Source organism: Sorex araneus, chromosome 1 (genome assembly GCF_027595985.1).
Source record: "Sorex araneus isolate mSorAra2 chromosome 1, mSorAra2.pri, whole genome shotgun sequence".
In the NCBI taxonomy this organism is placed as follows: domain Eukaryota; kingdom Metazoa; phylum Chordata; class Mammalia; order Eulipotyphla; family Soricidae; genus Sorex; species Sorex araneus.
In genome coordinates this window covers 310,094,188-310,116,423 of record NC_073302.1, presented here as the reverse complement: position 1 = coordinate 310,116,423, position 22,236 = coordinate 310,094,188, and the positions used below count along the sequence as shown (strand labels likewise).

Below are 22,236 nucleotides of genomic sequence, written 5' to 3'. Positions count from 1 at the left end.
AACAATAAACTAGGAAGTGAATATGGCAGATAAAATTTGGTGAGCATTATTTTTGGGGGGAGAAACCTCTGAGGCAGTGACTAGGGAGACTGTGAGCCGTTCCTGGCCACTGTTGGCCCAGGCGTGGTGGCCTGGCAGCTCAGTGCTCAAAATCCAGCTCTTGAGGGCTCTACGAGGCAGTGAGAGTTGGGGGTGGGCCTGTGTGGTACTGGGGATCGTACTATGGCACTCCTGCACGCCAGGGCCGTGCTTTGGCCTTATGAGCTGTCTTCCCATCCTACTGATGTCCTTTATGCCCTTTCTCAGTCTGCCAGGTAGGCAAATCTCAATCAGGCAGACAGGAGAGCATGACTCCATGTGGAAAGATTAGAATGTGCCGTGGTAAGGTCACAGAGAAATGACCGTCACGGAGACATACCTCCAGTACCAGGCTTCAGGTGACTGGAAGACCTAGCGGCCCTGGTTTGATCCCTGCACCACATGGTCCCCAAGCATCACCAGAGTAGACCATTAGCAGAAGGCGGGAGTAATCCCTGAGCACCGCTGGGAGTGGGCCCAGATAGACTAACAAAGGGGAAAAAAGGCCCACTCAAAGCCATGTTCTTTCACTCTTAGGTTTATTATATTGGAAAATTATAGCAACAGAGTGATAAAGTTTTGATTGTTATAAATATTCAGGTTCTTTACTTACCTCATCTGGATTGGCATTGAATGTGAGGCTGCCTTCATCCAGCTGCATATACAATTTCCTGAAAGAAAATCCTAGAGGTGGATTCTTATTGTATATAGAACAGTGACCCCAAGTGGATTTACACAACCTGTAAAAGTAAGATAAATTGGACAAAAAATATGGTTACATCTGAGTTAAAAATGCATATACATGGTAAGAAGTACATGAAATTATATAAAGTATATTTCATAGATATACTTTATATTTAGGTTTTAATTATGTATTTACTTCTAATGTACTTATTTTTTTAACTAGAGTACAGTATACAAGTACACTTAAGTTAGCAATTTTGCTAGCACATAAGTATAACTTACAATGACTACTGTTTGTGAACATGGCTGAAGCTAAGCATAAGGCATTATGATATACAGAAATTATAATACATATGTATTTTTCTTTTTGGGTCACACCCGGCGATGCACAGGGGTCACTCCTGGCTCATGCACTCAGGAATTACCCCGGGCAGTGCTCAGGGGACCATATGGAATGCTGGGATTTGAACCCAGGTCATCCGCATGCAAGGCAAATGCCCTACCCACTGTGCTATCATTCCAGCCCCTATAATACATGTATTAATAAGAAAAAGTAACAGTTACCAAGTGCCTACACATGCCAGACATTATTTAAAGCATTTAATAATAACTGGCCTAATCTTTAAAAAAAAATCCTATGAGGCCAGATCTATAGATAAGGAAAGAATTAAAGAAAACAAGTTGTCCAGTAAATTTATGTAGTGGTGGTATCTTTGCAATCTCAACTAAGATGTGAAACATGATCTATAGAAGAACATGAGCTCTACTGTCCAGTGAAACTGAATGGGAGAACTAGACTTTGGGCAGAGGGGGAAACTTTTTTGGCTTGCTTGTTTTGTTTTGGGGCTACACCCAGCAGTGCTCAGGACTTACTCCTGGCTCTGCACTTAGGGATCACTCCTGCCAGTGTTTGGGGGAACATATAGGATTGAACCCGGGATGGCCGGGTGCAAGGCAAACACCCTACCTGCAGTATGAATGCTCTGGCCATTACCATATATTTATAATTACCTATAATTACCTAATTACCTACGAGAGTTACCTAAACAGAAATTAAAACTTTTAATTTCAATGTATAACACAAAAGCTGTGAGATTAAGCATAGTTGTTTTAAGGGACTGCCTCAAAACACTGGTTCTTTATTATACCCCAGTGGCATTTTTGTTTAAGGTCTATCAAATCTATAAGTCTATACTGCAGAATAAACTGTTGCAGATGAACATAGCAGTTTCTAGCCCTGAACAGAGGTGTGTGGTTATTACTTAAAAACTAAAGGTTCATTTTATTACAATGTCTAGAAATTCTAGACACTGTATGTCACAGATCATTAAATGTAAGGACACTATCGTTAAGAGAATGAGAACACTAAAATTTTATTTTGATAACTGTCTCAAAGTTACCTGATTTTTCTGCGTATTAAAAACATAAAGAGACAGGGCCAGAGTGATAGTACACTAGGTCTGGTGCTTGCCTTGCAGACAGCTGACTGGGGTTGGATCCCTGGCACCTCATATGACTCCCCTAGCACCAGCAGGAGTGATGCCTGAGTGTAGACCAGGAGTAAACCCTGAGCACAGCAGCATTTGGCCCATAAAACAAGTAAATTTTTTTTTTCTTTTTGGGTCACTCTTGGCTCTGCACTCAGAAATTACCCCTGTTGGTGCTCAGGGGACCACATGGGATGATGGGAATCGAACCTGGGTCAGCCATGTACAAGGCAAATGCCCTACTCGTTGTACTATCCCTCCAGCCCCAAACCAAGTAATCTTTTAAAAGAGATGATAACTATTCAAATAATTTCACTTTCTAATATTTATTATTGATTTCTACCACAAACTTCCTAATTTTTATTTTTGGTTTTGAGGTCACTTCTAGCCACGCTGAGGGCTTACTCCTGTCTTTCTGCTCAAACATCACTCCTGGAGGTGTTTGAGGGACCATGTGGGGTGCTAGGGATCAGACAGGGGCTGGCTTATATAAAGCCAATGTCTTTTTTTTTTTTTCTTTTTGGGTCACACTCGGTGATGCACAGGGGTTCTTCCTGGCTCTGCACTCAGGAATCACTCCTGGCGGTACTTGGGGGACCATATGGGATGCTGGGAATCGAATCCAGGTCAGCTGTGTGCAAGGCAAACGCCCTCCCCACTGTGCTATTGCTCAGCCCCAGCAAGGCCAGTGTCTTAATCCCTAAACTATCTCTCCAGCCTCAAGCCTCTCATTTTATATATGCACATAATATACAGAAAAGCAAGAAAAATGTATTGAAACCACAACATTGAAAAATGTTAGGATTGGGTGTGAGAGATAGTATAAGAATTTAGGTGCTTGCCTTGTTGGCAGCTGACCCAGGTTTGAGCCCTGAAACTGTATACAGTCTCCAATGCACCACCAAAATGACTCCTCAGCATGGTTAGGAGTCAGCCCTGAGCACAGCTGATGAGGCCTCCAGCACCAAAAAGCAAAAACACAAAATCCACTGAAACCCAAACAACGGAAAAAGAAAATTGCTAAGAATAATGGGAAAATATATAATTAAATGAGACTATCTAAGTAGTGAATTTAGAGTCTTAGATCATTTTTATTAACTAATTATTTTAAAACATCAAGTTTAATAAAATTCTTTCCTAATAATTTTCTTTTGCTTCATTTGAGCAGCCTTTTAAATCTAACCCCATAGATGTTGATTTATTACTAAACCATGTGAAAGGAACAGAACGTCTCAAGACGTTCAAAACATTCAAAGTTTAAAATCTAAGCTAGTCTTCACAACAACTTAGCTCTTAATTAAAAATAACTGGAGGAAAAACACACAGGAAAATAAACCAAGTATAATAATGAGGTAAACAATCAGTATTACTTTTAGAAAAGAGAAATGTAGAATTTATTCTCCATTCAAGTTTATATTCTGGCTGAGTTCAGATAAGCTTAGAAATAAACATTTTTTTATATTCAAAAAATACTAAATTGTTTTCTGGAAGTATTAGAATGAAGTAATTATATATAAAAAAATGAACCAGTTTTAAAGAATTTCCATTTCTTCTCTAGTTCACAGCTACACTTTAAATGCAAAGTACTAGTATTTCCTCACATTTATGCAGTACACGCACTATGACAAGAGAATGAGACAGGAACAAGGTGATACTTATGCTTTTTATTATTTAGTGGTTAAGAAAAAAAAAACTATTATTAACATTATAATTCTGTGGAATCATGAAGTCTGAGTTAGGAATGTCTTTGTCACCAATACATTTTCACACTTGGAAATTTGGCAATTTAGATAATTCACCATCACATTTTCAGTTTGAAAGTAAAATCCCAAGAAGACATTTGTTTTAGTTATGTTCTACCTTCTTATAAAATCACATTTTAAAATAATGAGACTTGGGGCTGGAGCGGTAACACAGCGGGTAGGGCGTTTGCCTTACAAGGGGCCAACCCGGGTTCGATTCCCAGCATCCCATATATACCCTGAGCACCGTCAGGAGTAATTCCTGAGTGCTAAGCCAGGAGTAATCCCTGTGCATTGCCGGGTGTGACCCCCCCAAAATAATAATAATAATGATGATGATGATGAAACTTGGGGGAGAGCAGAGAGATAGCAACAGAAAGTTGGCTGCTTGTAGACCCTTGTTTAATCCCTGACCCTGAGCCTTTCTAGGAATGATCACCTTGAACAGAGATAGAACAGAGGTAAGAGTAGTCCCTGAGCATCATTTATGTGGCCCCTAAACCAAAATGTAAATAAATTTTAAGAATGAGACTTGGCAAAGATGCTAGAAAACAGGGCAGTTTTTCTAGGTGGTAACATTTTCAAGATTCAATTCTATAAGCTTATTCAAGGAATCATTTAGGTTCTACAAAATAGATTCCTTTCCATCAAAAATTCTTAGATGTGTAACTTAAATTTGAACTGCTCATTTAGGTTCTATAAAATAGATTCCTTTCCATCAAAAGTTCTTAGATGTGTAACTTAAATTTGAACTGGTAGAACAACTGCTAAAATTTCTATACCTACTTTGGTTCTCAAATCTGCTTAGTATTATTTACCTACTTCATTGACAAAAAGACAAGTAGAAGAAAAAATAAATAAAGTCTGAAATATTCACCAGTTCACATTTTAGGTGAAGAAGTACTTCTGATAATAAAAAAAAAAAGTATGTAAATAAGTAGACACCATCCACTCCATTTATCACCAAGGAAACAGTGAGCTTCGGGGAATATTTTAAATCTGGGGACTTTTAATCATTTTTATTTTGCACAAAGGAAATGCAGGCCACACGAGCAGTGTGAATTCTCTCCATTTTGAATTCTAAATTCTCTTTTCAGAACTTGCATTTTCAGAATAAGCTGAGAAGCTATGGATTCTAATGAATGGACACACCTTAACTGGTAACCTCTCTTCTAACTGTAAATCCCATAATTTTCTTTCTTCTGGGGGACTATCTATGACCATTCTCTTAACTTATAGTTAAGTACCATGGTGCCTGGCCTGGCCCATTTTGATGCCAGGCTGGCTCACAGCTTACCCTGGGTCCACCAGTCCCTCGTCGGGACCCTGCTCTTGGAGTGCTAGGAACTAAGGGCAACTGAGGCTTAAGTCAAGTAAATATGGATGCCCAGGAGTAAACATTATTTTGGAGTCAATTAACTCCCATGTTACATACCATAGCATCAACTGTCTTCCTGTGTCTATGCAAAAAGGACATTGCTAAATAAACAAGTGACATAAAGGAAAGAGAAAAGCAGTTCAGGATTATTAGTGCCTGGTGGAATTGGGTGTGCCTCAACTGCACTGTTGTGGGAGTGACTCAATAAACCTAAGCTCCCTGTGGGAGCAGCAAGAACAACCCAGTGTTATCCAACAGGGGACCACTGGGCTTACTCCTGGCTCCATACTCAGGGATCACTCCCAGAAGGGCCTGCAGGACCAGGTGGGGTGCTGAGGATTGAACTTGGGTCGGCTGTGTGAAGTCCTACCCTCTCTGGCCACTTGTTTACTTTTCCTGGTATCACATTTGACTAGGAAAACTGCATCTTCTTTCCAGATGTCAAAAACAATTTTTTTTAAAGCAATATAGTGAAACATCTCATATTATGATAGCCGAGTCTACTGAAGCATGAGGACATCAAACAGAACCTGAATCCTACAGGTGAGCTCAACTTACCCTTGCCAGAGGAGTTCGTCGTTGGCAAGGTCCTGCCAAACGCAAGAGGCTAAGCAGAGGTCTGTGGCGTTCAGGTAGGAGAGGATGGTGAAGCTGAGCTCGGGAGGCAGCATTTCCAAGTTGATGAACCCTTCCTGCTCCTTCGACTTCCTGGCCTTGAGGAGATGATAGAGATCCATGCCCCCTTGCACCTGCTTCCGCTGCCCGCCGCTGGGGAGGGGGCCCGAGGCCAGCCTCCTGCTCTGTTCCCTGCTGAGGTAGCCTTGCTCGCTGTAGCCGTCCTGCTGGAGCTGTTGGTTTCTGACCACTCTCCACAGCCCCTGACCCATCTGCAAGCCTGGGGGAAAGCCAGAGTGTGGCAAGACATTAAAAAAAAAAAAAAAGCAATCCCAAACATGCCCAGAAATTCTCGTAGGAAGTGTTCACTTAATCAGAATTAAAATTCCTTAGTGAAACATGTTTTATTAAAAAAATTTTTTTTTAGTTGAATCACTGTGAGATAGTTACAAAGCTTTTATGATTGAGTTTCAGTCATAATAACTGAACACCCTTCCCTTCACCAGTGTACATTTTCCATCACCAATGTTGGCAGTATCCCTCCCCACTGCACCCCCTGCCTCTGTGGCAGGCACTTTCCTTCTTACTCTCTCTACTTTGGGCATTATGGTCTGCAATACATATACTGAGAGACCATCATGTTTAGTCCTTTGTCTACTTTCAGCACACATCTCCCATCCCAAGTGATCCCTCCAACCATCACTGACTTATGCTGGGGGAGAAGGCAGTTGGGATAGAGAAGGGATAGGGATAGTGAGACGCATTTCAACACTGGTAGTGAGAGTCTAAAGAACACTTGGGATCGTGGAAGAACCAACTGTGAACAGAAAAAACTGGTTCATGCAACACCTTGATCCCAGTTAAAGAGCTGCCTTTAAGGTCCCTAGGGACCATGATCATTTTTGTCAGAAGTGATAAAGACCGAAATGTTCCTGATATCCCAAAGGCGCTTTCAAACACTAAATTATATGGACTCAGGCGCCAGAATAACATACAGCTCAGATCAGAGCACAGGATGTTAGTGAAAAGGCACTACTTTTTAATCACGGTCAGGGTAAGCTAAGCTAAGCCTTTCTAACCAAGCACTCAGATGCTGAACAGCTGTTCTACAGGCTTTCAGTTGAATTCTTGCCAGTCTACATGCATATTGGAGACTGTAATAAAATGTAACATAGGCCCTGAAGTCTAATTCAGAAATCTTATAAATTAGACACCTAGGAGACCATGCTAAACAGCTCAAGACGAACTATTGAGTTTTGTGGTTACTTGAAATTTAAAAAAAATAAAAATCCACAGTTTAGATGCATTTTCCAATTCTTTACCATACATCCCTAAAGACTGCTGAGAATGCCCAAGAGAAGGCAGGGGACAGCGTGCTCCAGGGTCTTCCAACTTCAGTGGACTTGAAGCAGCTCTACATTGATCTTTCAGGAATACTGGACTTCCTCACAAAAGCAAACATTTAGAAAGTACTGCCTCGACCTCCTATTTGACCTCAGATCTAAAATAAGTAACTTTGCCTGGGCAAATAAATCCATTGGGGAAAAAAAAAGTCAAAATCAAAGCATCATTTAATACAAGTGATTATTTAGAGAATACAATTAATTTCATGATCAAACACAACATTCTTATTTCTATAAATCCAGGCACACAACTATGTGTGTGCTGTGTGTGTGTAGTGTGCATTTCAAAAACTAGATGCTCTGGAAAAGCATCCCAATGAATTTTGCTGTACCTATCTCATCTGATTTTAAATGACAATTTTTTGGGGGGGCTGCAGATTCCTCGAAGGACTGGGGCACATGCGTCGCACTCAGAAAACCAGATTTAGTCCCTGGCAGCAATGTACAGTCCTCAAGTACTCTCCAGCAGTGGTCCCTAAGCAACGGGTCAGGAGTGACTGCTGAGCACTGAGCAAAATTTCATCAATTAATTACCTCTTTTAAAAGAGAAATACAGATGGCCCAAACCATGAGGAGCGAGGTCTACGTGGATAACTCAATGAGGGATGCACATGCGTCACATGCTGGGTGCTGACCCAATTCCTGGCCCGAATAGCTCCCCGAGCACCAGGCTGGATACTGAAAAAGCAAAACAAAAACTAACCACTTGGCCTACTTTCAGTGACTGCCCAGGTCTCCAGGGGCTGGAGCTGTTAAAAAGACGAACAATGCTGGGGAGATAGGTCCAAGGGCGTAGACACAGGGGCCACGAGTTGGATCCCTGGCCTGGCACAGTGCGCCCAATACCCAGCACTCATTCCCAAGCACTTCCCTGGGGATGCCCCTTGAGCAGCCCCTGATCTGGGCCTTCCAAAAACACAGGCTTAAGGAGTTGCTTACAAGAAAGGCTAATGAGACAGAGTGAAGCAAAAGAAAATCTAATGTGGCCGGTAATTTTGAGAAATATTAGGAATAATGAGAAAGCTGGGTTGAATTCCAAAGAATGACAATGTAATTATGAAAAGTATCTTACAAGGCGCAGACCACAAGTATTAGCAGATTCACGGAGTTACTAACTAGTTTGGAGAATGGTTGCTGTAGCAGATCACTTGTGGATCAAACAAACAAGCAAATGAACAAACAAACAAACAAACAAACGGAATGCAGATCATTTGTTAACTTTTATTCCTGAGAGTTTCAACTGCTTCCACCTGAGCAACTAAAAATATATAGGGCTGAAGGGGTTGGAGCGATAGCACAGCGGGTAGGGTGTTTGCCTTGCACGCGGCCAATCTGAGTTTGATTCCCAGCATCCCATATGGTCCTCTGAGCACCGCCAGGGGTAATTCCTGAGTGCAGAGCCAGGAGTGACCCAAAAAGCAAAAAACTAAATTTATAGGGCTGGAGACAGGGAAGGCGGGTGAGTGGTATATGAACAGAAGGAACATATCAGTGAATTTCCAATGTGGGAAATCTGTTTTCACAAAGAAGTCACAAAGATAAGCTTCCTCCCTGAAACACATACCAAATTAGTGATGTCTGTCTTTAAACTTTGGTTAATCTATAATTAAATTTTACATTTCAATATAGACTATTAAAAGAAAAACAGCCCGGAAAAATCAAGCCAGACTGAAAAAGCTCCTTGCAAAACACATCTGATTAAGAACTAGGGTCCAACAAGGAGACCATGCTATACATCCATTTAAATGGCTGAGATTCAAACCAGCGACAACACCAGCTGCCACGGAGAGTGTGCGAATGCAAAACAGCACCGGCACTTTGGAAGGCAGTTTGGCATTTCTCACAAAAACAAAACCCACTTTTACCATCTGATTCAGCAAGCAGACTCTTTGGTATTTACCCAAATAAATGGAAAACTTCTGTCTACAGAAAACCCAGCATACAACTGTTTTAACAACGTTCAGCATAATTATAAAAACTTGCAAGCAACAAAAACTGCCTCCAGTAGGTGAGCAGAGAGACTGAGGCAGATCCACACAATGAACGACCTAGCAGTGAAAAGGATGGGCTATCACGCCATGAAAAGATACGGGGACTCTGGAAGGGCACAGAACTAGGAAAAGAAGCAAAAGCATTACCTGAGTCATAGTGCAGCAGGTAGTGTTTTAGCCTTGCACACGGCAGACCCAGGTTCCATCCCTGGCACCCAGTGTGATCTCCTAAGCCTACCGGGAGTGACCCCTGAGTACAGAGCCAGGAATAACCCTGAGTACCACCGGGTGTGGCCCAAGAACCCAAAAGAGAAAGAAAAAAATGTCTGAAGAGATGACAGAAGGTATGATTCTAATGCTTACATTTGAGAAAGGACAAGAATTGCAAAAATAGCCTGCCTCATTAACGGAAAGATACAGAATATCAACAGAAATTTTTAAGCAATCTGAAGTTTGATTAATGTTCAAATGTACCATGTGAGGACTGGGAATAGTCCAAAGGGCCACATAGGGCCCTGGGTTATGAATTAGGGGCACTGCATGACCTCCCTAGCACCACTGTCTGTGGCTCTCAGGTCTCTCCAAACAACAACCCACCCACCTCCCCATTAAGGGCAGGGATGCGGCTCAGCAGCCAAGTTCAAGTTCTGCAAGCATGAGACCTGGGTTCCTGCATCACGAACAAACAAATGTGCCATGCCAGGTTCCTTCATAAAGTTCTTACCCACCCTTTACCGTTTCAAGACTCACAGTATAGAGGTGTTTCATATTCATCGGGGCCATTTCTCTAACTGAGCAAGAAAATATCCAGAAACCACTCTGATGTATAAGCTTGCTGAACATCTTATCCTTTTAGATAATACAAGCTATTCTTCTCGTTTGCTCTTTGCCATTTATAGGCGAATAATCAAACTGGGTAATGATGGTGCCCAAAGTCTTTAAGACTCAGTGTATTTCATTAGCAATTCCTGTCCATTTCCACTGGAGCATCTTCCTGGCAGCAGATGGTCTGGCATCTGTGTAACTCTCAGGGATGTTGCTAGGACAGAGGATCAGGGTGATTCCCCTAAGGCTCTGGACCATAATGAGGATCACTTACTCTGAGCACTCCTAATGTGATTCAGAAGGCATCTGGATGGTAGAAAGGAAAGCCAACATCCGTCCATTCAAACAGCAAAAACCAAACCCAGGGACTCAATTGGGAGAAGGTAGAAGTTCCCCAGCACATATTAGCCTGGATTATGTATACAGCCCCCCAAAGCCTTGCCAATTATATCTCCTATGAAAATGTCCCGGCTGCTACACAATCCTGCAGACTGCCTTGAACCAGGCATGGAGGGAGTCCAGGGCTGGTCGCTAAATTCCCACAGAAGAGCTTGAATCCTGAACCCGCTGCTGAGTGGACAGAAGGGAATCTACTAGATAGCTCTACACTATAGTTTCTTCCTTAGCAATATGGATAGTAAGGTAAAATAACAATGATAATAACAATCAGTAAAAAGAAAACAACAGTCGTGGGGTAGGGCAAGGCCATTCTCTTAAAGTGGAAACAATAAGAATCCGGCAGAACCTACGGAACGATGCTTGTATTAGCCTGCTGTTCTACTGGCTGCATGAACTCATCTGTTCATGCTGATACTTGCTATGCTTTGTAGGGTTCTAATATTCTTCATAACCTTTAGTGACATAATCGTGTTGTAAGGGAATTCACTTCAATCTCACTGAAACTATCTTCAGGCAACAAAGCAAAGAGATCCAATTAGTGAGTGTCAAAATAGGCCACAATTAGGTAATCACCTGAAATCGCAGCCCAGACTAGGAGCTCAGAGCACTTTGTGTAGGACTTTTCCTGGCAATCACAGTGATGTTGAAACAAAAAGAAGGGCACCAGGATGGAGTTTCTTCATTGGTGACTTCCCCACAGTTCACTGAGGTACAATGAGGCAGGAGAGGCCTAACAGGGACTTTGGAGGGGGTGGGGGGGGGCTTGCTGTTGAGAATCTTCGTGGTGGATAAATTCATTCTAGGTCCCACACAGATATTTATTCTGCTAATTGTTCTGGTGGCCTGGGTCCCCTTCCTGCTGAGGTTAACAGGTGGGTTTGGGGCTTCTGTTCTGGTCATCTTTCTGATTTGTGATCTCTGCCCAGCGCCCAGATGGGTCACACCAGAGCTCCCACCTGTGGCTGCCTCCCTGCTCACCTGTGCTTAGCTATGTGCTTATGTTTCTGACTTTCCCATCACTGCAACAACCCAGCAAGACACAAACACGGCATTTCTTAATTCCAAGGGTGCCAGGAGAGCAGAGCAAGAACTGCAATGTAACCCTGACAGATCACACTGCTATTTTTTTCCTCATAAATGAAGTTCAGGGGCTGGTGCGCTAGTACAGTGGGGAGAGCGTTTGTCTTGCACACGGTTGACCCAGGTTTGATCCTTGGCATCCCACATGGTCCCCCAGTACCACCAGGAGTAATTCCTGAGTGCAGAGCCAGGAGGAACCCCTGAGCATTGCTAGGTGTGATCCCAAACACTCAAAACAAAACAAAACAAAATAAAACAAAATGAAGCTCATATATATCAAGGACCAAACAAACACAAACATAAAGTCATAAAAAGCAACTTCTAGGGATTTAGAGACAGCTCATGGCTCAGCCAGACCGTGCACACTGGACGCCTGGGTTCGGGCCTCAGTACTGCATGTTTTCTAGCAGTACAAGTGTAGAATTGAAAAGACACCTTGAGAACCACTGGGTGTCCCCCTCCCCTACTGCCCCCAATCAAAAGGAACTGCTATAATTATGCTCCACTTTTTCCCCCCAAAACTCAACACGCCTTACAAGGTCTGACAGGCAGGTCCTTGTGCTATCATTAGCGATCTACTAACCCGGAGACAGAAAAGAGATGGAAAGATGCTGTGGTCTCATGCGGCATTTCAAACTCTGAAACAGGTGCTCAGATGGAACCAATCTAAACTTGATTTCCAGTTTAAAAGCTGGAGGGATAGCACAGCAGGTAAGGCGCTGGCTTGCATGTGGCTCATCACAGTTTGCTCTCTGATTGGTCACATTTGGTCCCTTAAGCACCACCAGGAATAGTCCCTGATCACTCAGGAGTAAGCCCTCAGCCCAGCCCAGGTATGGTCCAATAATCAAAAAAAGAAGAAAGAAATCAAATCAGCAAATACTTAATCAAATAACAGTACAAAATTTAAATTACACAGTATTTAGGCAAAAACAACAACAACAACAACAACCATGAACTTGAATCTAATCCTGAGATGTATTAGGCAACCGCTGGTTTTTGTCTGTTTGTTGATCGAATGCTTTTTCTTCACAAGTACCGGTAAGGGCCATTTTAAACTTAGGAAACTAAAATCCACAGCCTACAAATTCAGTATGTGAACTGAATCTCGTCATTAAAAAACCTGCTATTAAAGAACATTAATTTAGACAACATTTATGTAAATAAAAACCTCCGTGTTGTGGGATCCAGAATCAAGAATTAAAAAAAAACTCTTTAAGTCTGATGTGTACTCGCAAGCTTAAGAGCTATTCTGTATTTGCAAGTGGAGCTGGAATAGCAGATTTTTCAGAGAAAATAGAGTTCTGACTGAAAGAAGTCCACAACATTGAAGAGTAGCTTGAGCACTGTCGAAAGCTAGCCTCGGTATTAAGTTTTGAAGAATGAATTTTAACTTTTAACTTATTTGTAAAGGAAAAAAAATCCTTTCAATTAAAAAAAGTAATACAAGAATTGCTTCCCTAGGGTTTTGGGCTTAGTGTAGTAAACAGACCAAAAAACATTACCAGACAGATGCTCAGATTACAGTGTGAGAGAAACAGCCGAGAGACAACACAAAGGGTAAGGTGCTTGCCCTGTATGCTGCTGACCCAAGTTTGATCCCTGGAAAGGCATAAGGTCACTCATATGAGCACTGTCAGGAATGATTCCTGAGCATAGAGCCAGGAATAAAGCTTGAGCACCACCGGATGTGGACACCCTCGAAAAAAGGAAAAAGAGATATGCAGTTGGATGCCTCAGTCAAGAAAAACACCAAACAGTAGGACTTATTTTTCATTTTTGATGAGAATCTATCACTTTATTTGCAAAGCTGGGGGGATCAGAAACTCTAGATCTCACATATGAGAGGCATGTTCTCTACTTCTGGGCCACACCCCCGTGGTGCACTATTTGCATTTTAAAGAATTTTTTCCCCCTGCCTAAGGGAAAAAAATAAGCCCCACTCATCTAACTTCTCAGGTATGAAGATTTAAGGTTTGGCATTCCCGGCTGCTCCCTCCTTCTGTGCATGAAACTATGCCCATGAACTTTATATACTATTTAGTAAATCTAATTTCTTTTTTCTTTTTTTTTTTTTTTTTTTTGCTTTTTGGGTCGCACCTGGCGACGCACAGGGGCCACTCCTGGCTCTGCACTCAGGAATTACCCTTGGCCATGCTCAGGGGACCATATGGGATGCTGGGATTTGAACCCGGGTCGGCCACGTGCAAGGCAAACACCCTACCCGCTGTGCTATCTCTCCAGCCCCGTAAATCAAATTTTAAGCAGAATCACTTTTGCACTGTAAGTGACCATTCATTGAATACTGTCCAACCGCTCTAAGTCTTCTTAGATATTATTTCATGCTATTGCCAAAACAGCTCTCATAGGTGGAGAGCTACGTCTGAATCTTTGAGCTGAGGACAAGTGAGCCACGGAGGTGTATGGCTGTGTGGGGGGGTAACAGGGCTGGCAAATGAAACGTGCTGGTTGCAAATACAGGTTGATCTGAGACTGAGACTTTTGTTCCCAGTCACCGCGCCTTATGCCCAGAGCTGTTAAGAGCTCCCAGATGGCACAGGCGGCACACCATCTGCTTCTTCATCACTGGCTCTCATCTTCTCCCCTGTCACTGCTGCTCCCAGCTGTGGCATCTCTCTCAGGCTACTGGGGAAAGCACCCGGGCTTTGATGTTGGAAAAAAAAATCTGGTTGAAACTCTAACACAGAATATGATTAGCCTGTACTCTGTGGTCATTATTTTCCTCATCGATGAAAACATGAATTCTTAAAACCCTGTGACTTAAGGGAAGATAAGAGTTAAAGGGCTGGTCCAGGTGAGGCCCTTACCACTGAGGGCATTTTACCTTTTATAGCCACTCAGCCAAGCCCCTTGTCATGGCCAGTCTTACTCCTGGGGGTTTGCCCATTTCATAGAGGATCTGATAATTGTGCGTGTGTGTGTGTGTGTGTGGGGGGGGGGTTATCATATGAGTGGTCACTATCCAAGTTCTAAACTTCATTCATTTGGGATCTGACATTTGGAGAGATGACATTTACATATGCTGGAAAAATACATTAAAAAGTAAATTGGTATAATTACTAATACTCAAAGTACATAAATAACTCTGATTGGCTCTATACTGCTGGAAATACTATGGTATTTCTAATAAAAGCTGCACTTAGGGCCCACTTCATCTATATGCAGCACAGGAGTTGGCTTCCTACCCCAGCAATTGGGAGGTGGGGGGCACACGGTTCTCAGGCTGAGTCACGATTGTGCTCTTCTCTGGAAAAGGAAAAGTCAGTCCCTGGATTTTAAAAGGATTTTCTAAATTCCTTGCAGAAAGGAGTTCCTGGTGAAGAGGAATAATAAAGTGAAGGCTTTACTGAGGAAATTTGGAGACAGAGGAAGAGTGCCATAAAGAAAAAAAAAATACATGTACTATTATAAAAATAATAATAAATCACTGCTCAGGATAGCTAAGCAACTCCAACATCAATCTAGGCACCCTGATCTGGAATGCTGGTGCCTTCTGAATGGAGGGAGGAGAAGAGAGAGAAGAGCAAGCATGTAGCCCAGCTGAGTGGAATGTGGTGTTACAAAGCTGAAGGCTCTAGAATGTGGAGTGCGGAGTGGCCCGGAGAAGCCGCTCTGATAGGCCCTTCCCAATTGCCTTAGGACTCTCGAGGCACATCACAAGTCCAGAGCACTGACCGATGCGGGTCCGACCCCGAATCAAAGTGGATTCTAAAAATCAAAATAAACCAGTTCTACTTTTGCTGCTGCAGAAAAAGAGATCAGACTAGATTCTGTCTAATACAGTGGTGAAAACACCCATACAAGAAAAGCTCTTCTTTGCAAACATATTCAGTGTTTGTCCAGAGAGGGGGAGAGTCGGAGGGGAGGGGCTTGGTGGTGCTGGGGGCTACTACGGCTCAGTGCTTGAGGGGCTGCTCCAGGTGCTCAGGATGGACTCCAAGGCCCCGGAGGTGCCTGCCTCAAACCCTCGGCTCTTAGCAGGCAAAGCACATCAAGCTTTTGTTTTCAAGAGTCATGTTCTCGAACTGGAGAAAATAGCTCAGAGGACTGGAGTGCATGCTTTGCATACAGCAGTTCTGGGTTCAATCAAAAGTACTCCCAGGAGCCAGAGAAGACCCTGGACCCCTCTGGGTGTGGTCCCAAACCCACAGCAACATGCTGGGTGTGAGCACAAGCAAACAAAAACCCTGAAGTGTCTACAAAGGAATAATCATTTGATTATTGAGAGGTCTATACACCCATTGTAAGCCCTGTTCTTTTCTGGTGCCCACTGAACTCCTTGGCACCAGTTAGTGAACACCACCACAGGAGCAACCACGAGTGGAGCTGGGGGCAGAGTCCCTCCAGTCCCCCTCCCCAAACACCCTGCTAAATATCAAGCAGTTTTCATCAAAATGCCCGTAAGTCACAAGTGCAACATTAACTGGAATACTGTTGTTTATGAAAAAAGATCACTGGCACACTGCTTTTCCTCATTCCAGGGCACTCAAACATTCAAATACAACAGGCTGAGCATAGAAGATAAAGGCTGAACATCTCACCACTGCTGCCATAACAGCTCATCTACCAGCCTTGCTTCAGACTCATAAATAAATCTCCAAAGAGAACAGCCAGCTGCAAAAATTTCTCAGACACCCGTTCCCAGTGGAGACTTCCATGATGATCTCTTAAGTGGGTAGGCCAGCTCCCACCCTAACAAAGCCCAGACAGCCACTCCCACCCCGCAAAACAGCTGACATGCCTCAGCTGGACCCCATCACCTCAGGACTGAGGGCCAAAGCGAAACCAATCTGCCGGAAACTTCAGGTATACGAGGCTTTGTGGCTGAAAACTCCAGGCCTTCTCAGGGTTGGGATGGACACTCTCCTACCACCTCACTTCTGGAAGACCCAGCAGCCACACCCAGTAAATATTTAACTTCCCAGTTATTTGTATAGTTGAATATTCTGGACTTTCTGGAGCAAACAGCCGCAAATGCAGCCAAGTGACATGTCCAAACTCTACAACACGGACATCCTAGGAGTGGTCGCACACCAGCTTGGATGGGATGCAACATAGAAGCGAAGTAACAAAATCATGAACACAGAAGGCTGAACTTGCAATAATACCTTGGTAAGTCCTCAGACAAGGATGTAATGTCCCCAGGGTGAGAGATAACAATTTTCACAAATATTCTTCTATGCAAACATTTTCTGATCATTCCAATAGCCATTTGAAGCAATATGAAATAAATTATGGAGGGCTTGCTATCGGGGCAGGCTTGAGGGGGTGGTTGGGAAAATGAAGACGATAGTGGAGGGAAGGTGACAGTGGTGGTAGGACTGGTGTTGGGAGTATTGAATGCCTGCAGCAAATCATCACGAGCAACTTTGTAAGTGAAGCATTTAAAATAAAGTGCTTAAATAAGTGTTTAAATAAAGTGGGGGAAAAAAAGAAAAAAAGAATGACTGACTCACTAGATACAGAATAGAGTGAAAGATGGGAATAAAGGCTGGAGGTCTTCAAGAAAAGCATTCTGCTTTAAAAGTTGCATTTGAGGGCAGAGGAAGATAAGACAGAGGTTAAGGTGTTTACTTTGTGTAGAGCTGATACATGACTATTGGTACCCTGCCCCTCCTCTGGGAGTGATTCCTAAGCACAGAGCTGGGTGGAACCCCCAAGCACTGCTGGGTATGACCCCAAATAGTGGAACAGGTAGAGTAGTAACGGCAAAACCAGAAATTTTCCTATTTCAAGCAAAGAGCAGAAATGTGTACCAAAGAATTAGCACAAAAAATGTGAACCCTATTAAAACTTCAGGTTGGAGAGATTCATTCAGTTTTTCTTCTTCTTTTCAGGAATTTCCCGTTTTTCTTCAGTAGAAGTGAAAAACAGCCATTTGGTTACTTTAGGTCTTAAACTTTTTAAAGTCATAACCATGTGATCTGAATGCCATCAGAATATGGAATGTGAGAAAATATTTCCTATGGGGCGTTTTCTAATCCAATGGGCAGCCTGGGATTTATTTCTCTACTGCCAAAAGGACAGACAGCCAAATTTGAACAAAGGAGAAAAACTGATGGAAAAAAAGGAAAAGAAAAACCAGATAACCAATCACACCCCTAAAGCATCAAGGCCACAGATGCAGAGAACGGAAGGGGAGGAGGCATCCACAGGAGGTCTTTCTGAAGGGAAAGAGAAATAGTTCGATACTAAGAGATGAGGAGGCACATTAAAGGAATTAAAAATACAACAACAACAACAACAACAAAATGCTTATTAAATTTAAAGATCAGATTCCAGGAAGAGCAGTTTTTGTTACTGAAAGTCAAACTACTTGTTATTGTTTGGTTTATTCACTTCTTTCAATCCAAGACGATTTACAATATTACTTTTCTTTCTCCCCTGGAGGTTTGTTTTTTGGTCAAATTTGATTTGAGAATGAGTGTTATCAAATGGCATCAAAACCAATGAAAATATTAGGTTGCCATTCAGATGTAACAGGAAGCTGAGACTTGGAGGCTCATTTGAGTTCTTCCGCTTATTATGCAAGTGATATTCCACTGCCAGATTCTTTCAACTTTTTTTAAAAAAATAAGAGCTCATGCTCCTCACAGGCATTACTTTTAATCCCCTGGTTGCAGACGGAACTGCTCTATTTACTCACCCTGCTAGGGCCAGTAGCTGCCGTGGACATAAAACATTGCCCCTCTCCTAGGAAAACACCAAACTCCACGCCAACAACCACAGTCAGAGCCGAGCAACGGAAAACAAAGCAAATACCAATTCAGGCTCTGTTCTCCTCTTTCCTCCCCTCCTTCCCTTCCCCTCTTTGAACCTCCCTCCCTTTCTTCTTTTTATGGCAGAACACGAACCCAAGGCCTCATACATGCAAGGCCAATGCTCGACTGCGCAACTATACCCTGGTCCCAGCCCACAGACAACTTTAGATGAGCGTTCACTTCCTGTCATGGATAGATTTTTGCAAACTTTAAGTGAAAGGGTGCATGACAAACCAACTTCACCATAGGATAACTGATACTTAAGAACTGCCTTTTTGGGAACCAGAGCAATATTATATAAGGAAGGGTGTCTACCATGCACGTGGCAAACCTGGATTGGCTCCCCAGCATCCCACATGGTCCCACTAGGGGACCTACTAGGCATCATTCCTGAATAATGACCTAAGAGTAAGCCCTGAGTCCTGAGTGTGGCCCCCAAGAAACAAAGAAAAATCCCCAACAAGAATCACCTTCTTGCATTCCACCCAGGAACCACCTGCATCCTAACTCGGGGTATGCAATTTCTTTCTTTTACTTCATGAGCCTGTTTTCTCTCTATAGACGGTGTGATCTCACCTGGACATGTTTGTTTTCCCCCATTTTCATAGAAGTCCTTTCTTTCTTTTTTAAAAGTGACTAGAAAAACAGCTCAGAGGCCTGGGGTGCAGGCCACCCTCCCCCACAGGGGTCTTCATTCCATCCCCAGCATCACAGGGTCTCCTCAGCACTGCTAGGTGTATGGGGGTAGCCCTGGTGGTTGTGGGAACCACTGAAGTTCTCCCCTAGGGCTCTCCCCCCATGGGAATTATATTCCAATGGCATATATCAAAAGTTACTATGCAGATTTTGGCTTATTGAGCTTACTGCCAAAAGACATTTTGAGGGATGAAAGTAAGCCATCTGTTATCACCTCAAACATTCATTAATAATTTTCCACACATCCAACAGCCCTAAACTACAACCTACTAAGATAAAGCTCAAGCTGATTAAAAGTGATGCTTACAATTTGAAAACTGACACATTCAGGCTGGTGTTAAGGCGCCTGAGGTATAAAAAAATTAACTTAGTACTTTACTGATAAGGATCTACAGCATTTTTCAAATATGGAAGAAGCAGAGGCAATTTTACAATGGGTCACGGCCAAAACAGTGTTACAACAAATCCTGAAACCTGCATCTTTCATTTCCAATAAGTGCCTTAGAGTTCACTGACATTAATGATGGCGGTGATAGGCAGCAGATAACATAGAAAGATGGTATTTGCCACCTAAGGCTTAGACACATACATAGTCAATAAGGCTTAGACACATACATAAGACATTTCTGCACCAAATCCACTTCTCCCTTAAATCTATTTGAACTAATGTCAAAGTACAGGCTGCTACTGATTTAATTTTTTAAAAATTTGGAGGGTACTAGGGTAGTTGGGACAAGCACAACTATACTCAGGCTTTCTCCTGACTCTATACTCTGGGATCTCTCCTGGTGACACTCAGGGGACAATTTGGGAAGAAACCTGGGTCACTGATTTGCAAAGCTGTGAGGCAAGAACCTTATTCGTTGTACTTTCTCCCCCATCCCTGACTTGAATTCTGTTTAGGTTAGGAAAATTTATCTCTAGCCTTTCCTAACCTTCTCTGCCTTAAATGTCATCTTTCCTTCATTTTCTGTCATATCCATTGTCATGAGTAAGGAAGATACAATCTCTAGACATGCATACATTCTTCTCATATGGACTCTAAAAACATATACATTCTTTCTTACATTATTTCTCAGGCCAAAATTCCTGTGCCCCCCCACTACCAAAATAAATAAATAAATAAAACCAACAAACCCCCAAACAAGAAAAAGGCCTCCAGATGATTAGTAAGAAAAAATATATTTTCAATTGTTACATATATTTTTGGACTGGAGTGATAGCACAGTTGGTAGTGCGTTTGCCTTGAACACGGCCAACCCGGGTTCAATTCCTCTGTCCCTCTCAAAGAGTCTGGCAAGCTACCGAGAGTATCCCGCACGCACGGCAGAGCCTGGCAAGCTACCCATGACATATTCAATATGCCAAAAACAGTAACAAGTCTCACAATGGAGACGATACTGGTGCCCGCTCAAGCAAATCGATGAACAATGGGATGACAGTGCTACAGTCATCAACATACATATTTTTTAAAAATGTATTTTTTTCCAAGAATGAAAAGGCCAATGCAGCTTTATTTCTGCATAATCTGGCATATCCCTTCGCTAGGCACATTTCTCATATTTTTTTGTTCTGTTATTACTTTGGCGGCCGAGGGGTGGGTCATACCCAGCTATGCTCTGGTATCACTTCTGGAGGGGCTCAGGGCATGACTGAGTGCAGGGATTGAACCAGGGTCAGCTGCACGTAGAGCAAACACCTCTGTACCATCCCTCTGGCTCCTGCTCCGTTACTTCTATGTGGCAATCCCGACAGTTAGCAGCCATGACCATCTCAGTTGGTGCCACCCTTTCCCCAGTGACTCCAGGTTGCAAGGCCTCACTACAAGCAAAGACAATAGGTCAGAGGTGATGTTTCTACTCCACTGGTATTAGACAGCCTTGACTGCTCTTCTTGGATTGCTCACCCTAACAAATCCGTATTGTGAGCCCCCCACGGAGGACGAGATGCCCAAGTGTGGCAGAACTCAGGGCTACCAACAGTCACCTTGTACCCCAGGAAATGGAGCTTCTTCCCTCTCAGTGAAACCTTCAGATGAGTCCCTAGTCTCCAAGTGGGGCTTGGCTATGAACTCAGAAGAAACACACAGTCAGTGACCCTCGGCCAAGACACAGCAAAATTCCTAAAACATGGAAACTGTCAAATAATGTTTGCTGTTGGAAGTCACACGCTTTTGAAAGCATTTACTTAGCAATAGGCAACCACTGTAACAGCTCATTAAACTGTCAGGCTGATTCCATGAAACTGGCAAGTTTGGATCTGAAAAAAAAAAAAAAGAGCCAACTTAATGCTTCCTCCTGAGATCTGCTCAATTCTGGAAACCATTTTTCGCAGAGGAGAAACCTCTGCTTCCTATCGAGGAAACATGGTAAACATCCCTAAATGTGGAGAGGGTCCGGAAAACTGCCATGGAAACCAAGACAGTTTCACTGTGCAATGAGAAAGGTGTCATGCACCTACTATTGATCCGGAGACAATCACCTAAGGACCCAGGAAAAAGAAAAGCTGCATTTGCTAAAGCAAGTAAACAAAATTGTTAACCTGCTAGTTACTCACATAATATAAAATCAAACTGAAACAAAATCTTTAAAAGACCTAGGGTGGGGGATTCTTGTCTGTGACTTGGCCTAACTCATAGTTAATGCAGCATTCTCCGTGTAGGAAACTAGAGCCCAGTCAGAGGGAGAAACAGGAGAAAGCAAATGAAGAATTTGCCTAATTTTACATAACCAGAATCTGACAACTAAAGTCACTGGCAATCCACCGCGACCTTTAACTGTTAAAGTATTGCATTCATATGACTGGAAAATACGTTTTTAAAAGAGCCCCAAGAAGACCCACGGAAATTTCTGCTTTTTGCAACACTTGCCCAAAGAATCGTAAGCCTCAACGTTTCCCGGCTTTCTTTCAGGACGTGGCAGGGTCCTTACCCGGGGTCCCAAGCTGACCTATAACCCTCTATGGCCTAGAAACACCAGGAGCACGCCAGTTCCCGCCTCCTGACACTGGTCCCGCATTTTTATAAGCCATCCCAGCTGTCACTCAAGACCCTTTGCGCTGTCATTGGCCCTAAAGT

At 42.9% G+C, this 22,236-nt stretch overlaps 1 protein-coding gene across 2 annotated transcripts in view; it reads right to left on the bottom strand.

Annotated features, from left to right (window-relative positions):
* The window catches only part of FBXO8 (F-box protein 8), a 44,317-nt gene that overhangs the window by 21,686 nt on the left and 395 nt on the right, over nucleotides 1-22,236 (bottom strand). Inside the window, exons 2-3 of one of the 2 annotated variants that reach the window (XM_004610386.3) lie at nucleotides 5,928-6,264; nucleotides 692-818 (exon numbers count right to left, since the gene is read on the bottom strand). In XM_004610386.3, coding sequence (XP_004610443.1) covers nucleotides 692-818; nucleotides 5,928-6,256 — 456 coding nt within the window. In that variant the 5' untranslated portion in view covers nucleotides 6,257-6,264. The remainder of the gene's footprint in view (nucleotides 1-691; nucleotides 819-5,927; nucleotides 6,265-22,236) is intronic. The other variant, XM_055119996.1, reaches the window with a different exon arrangement.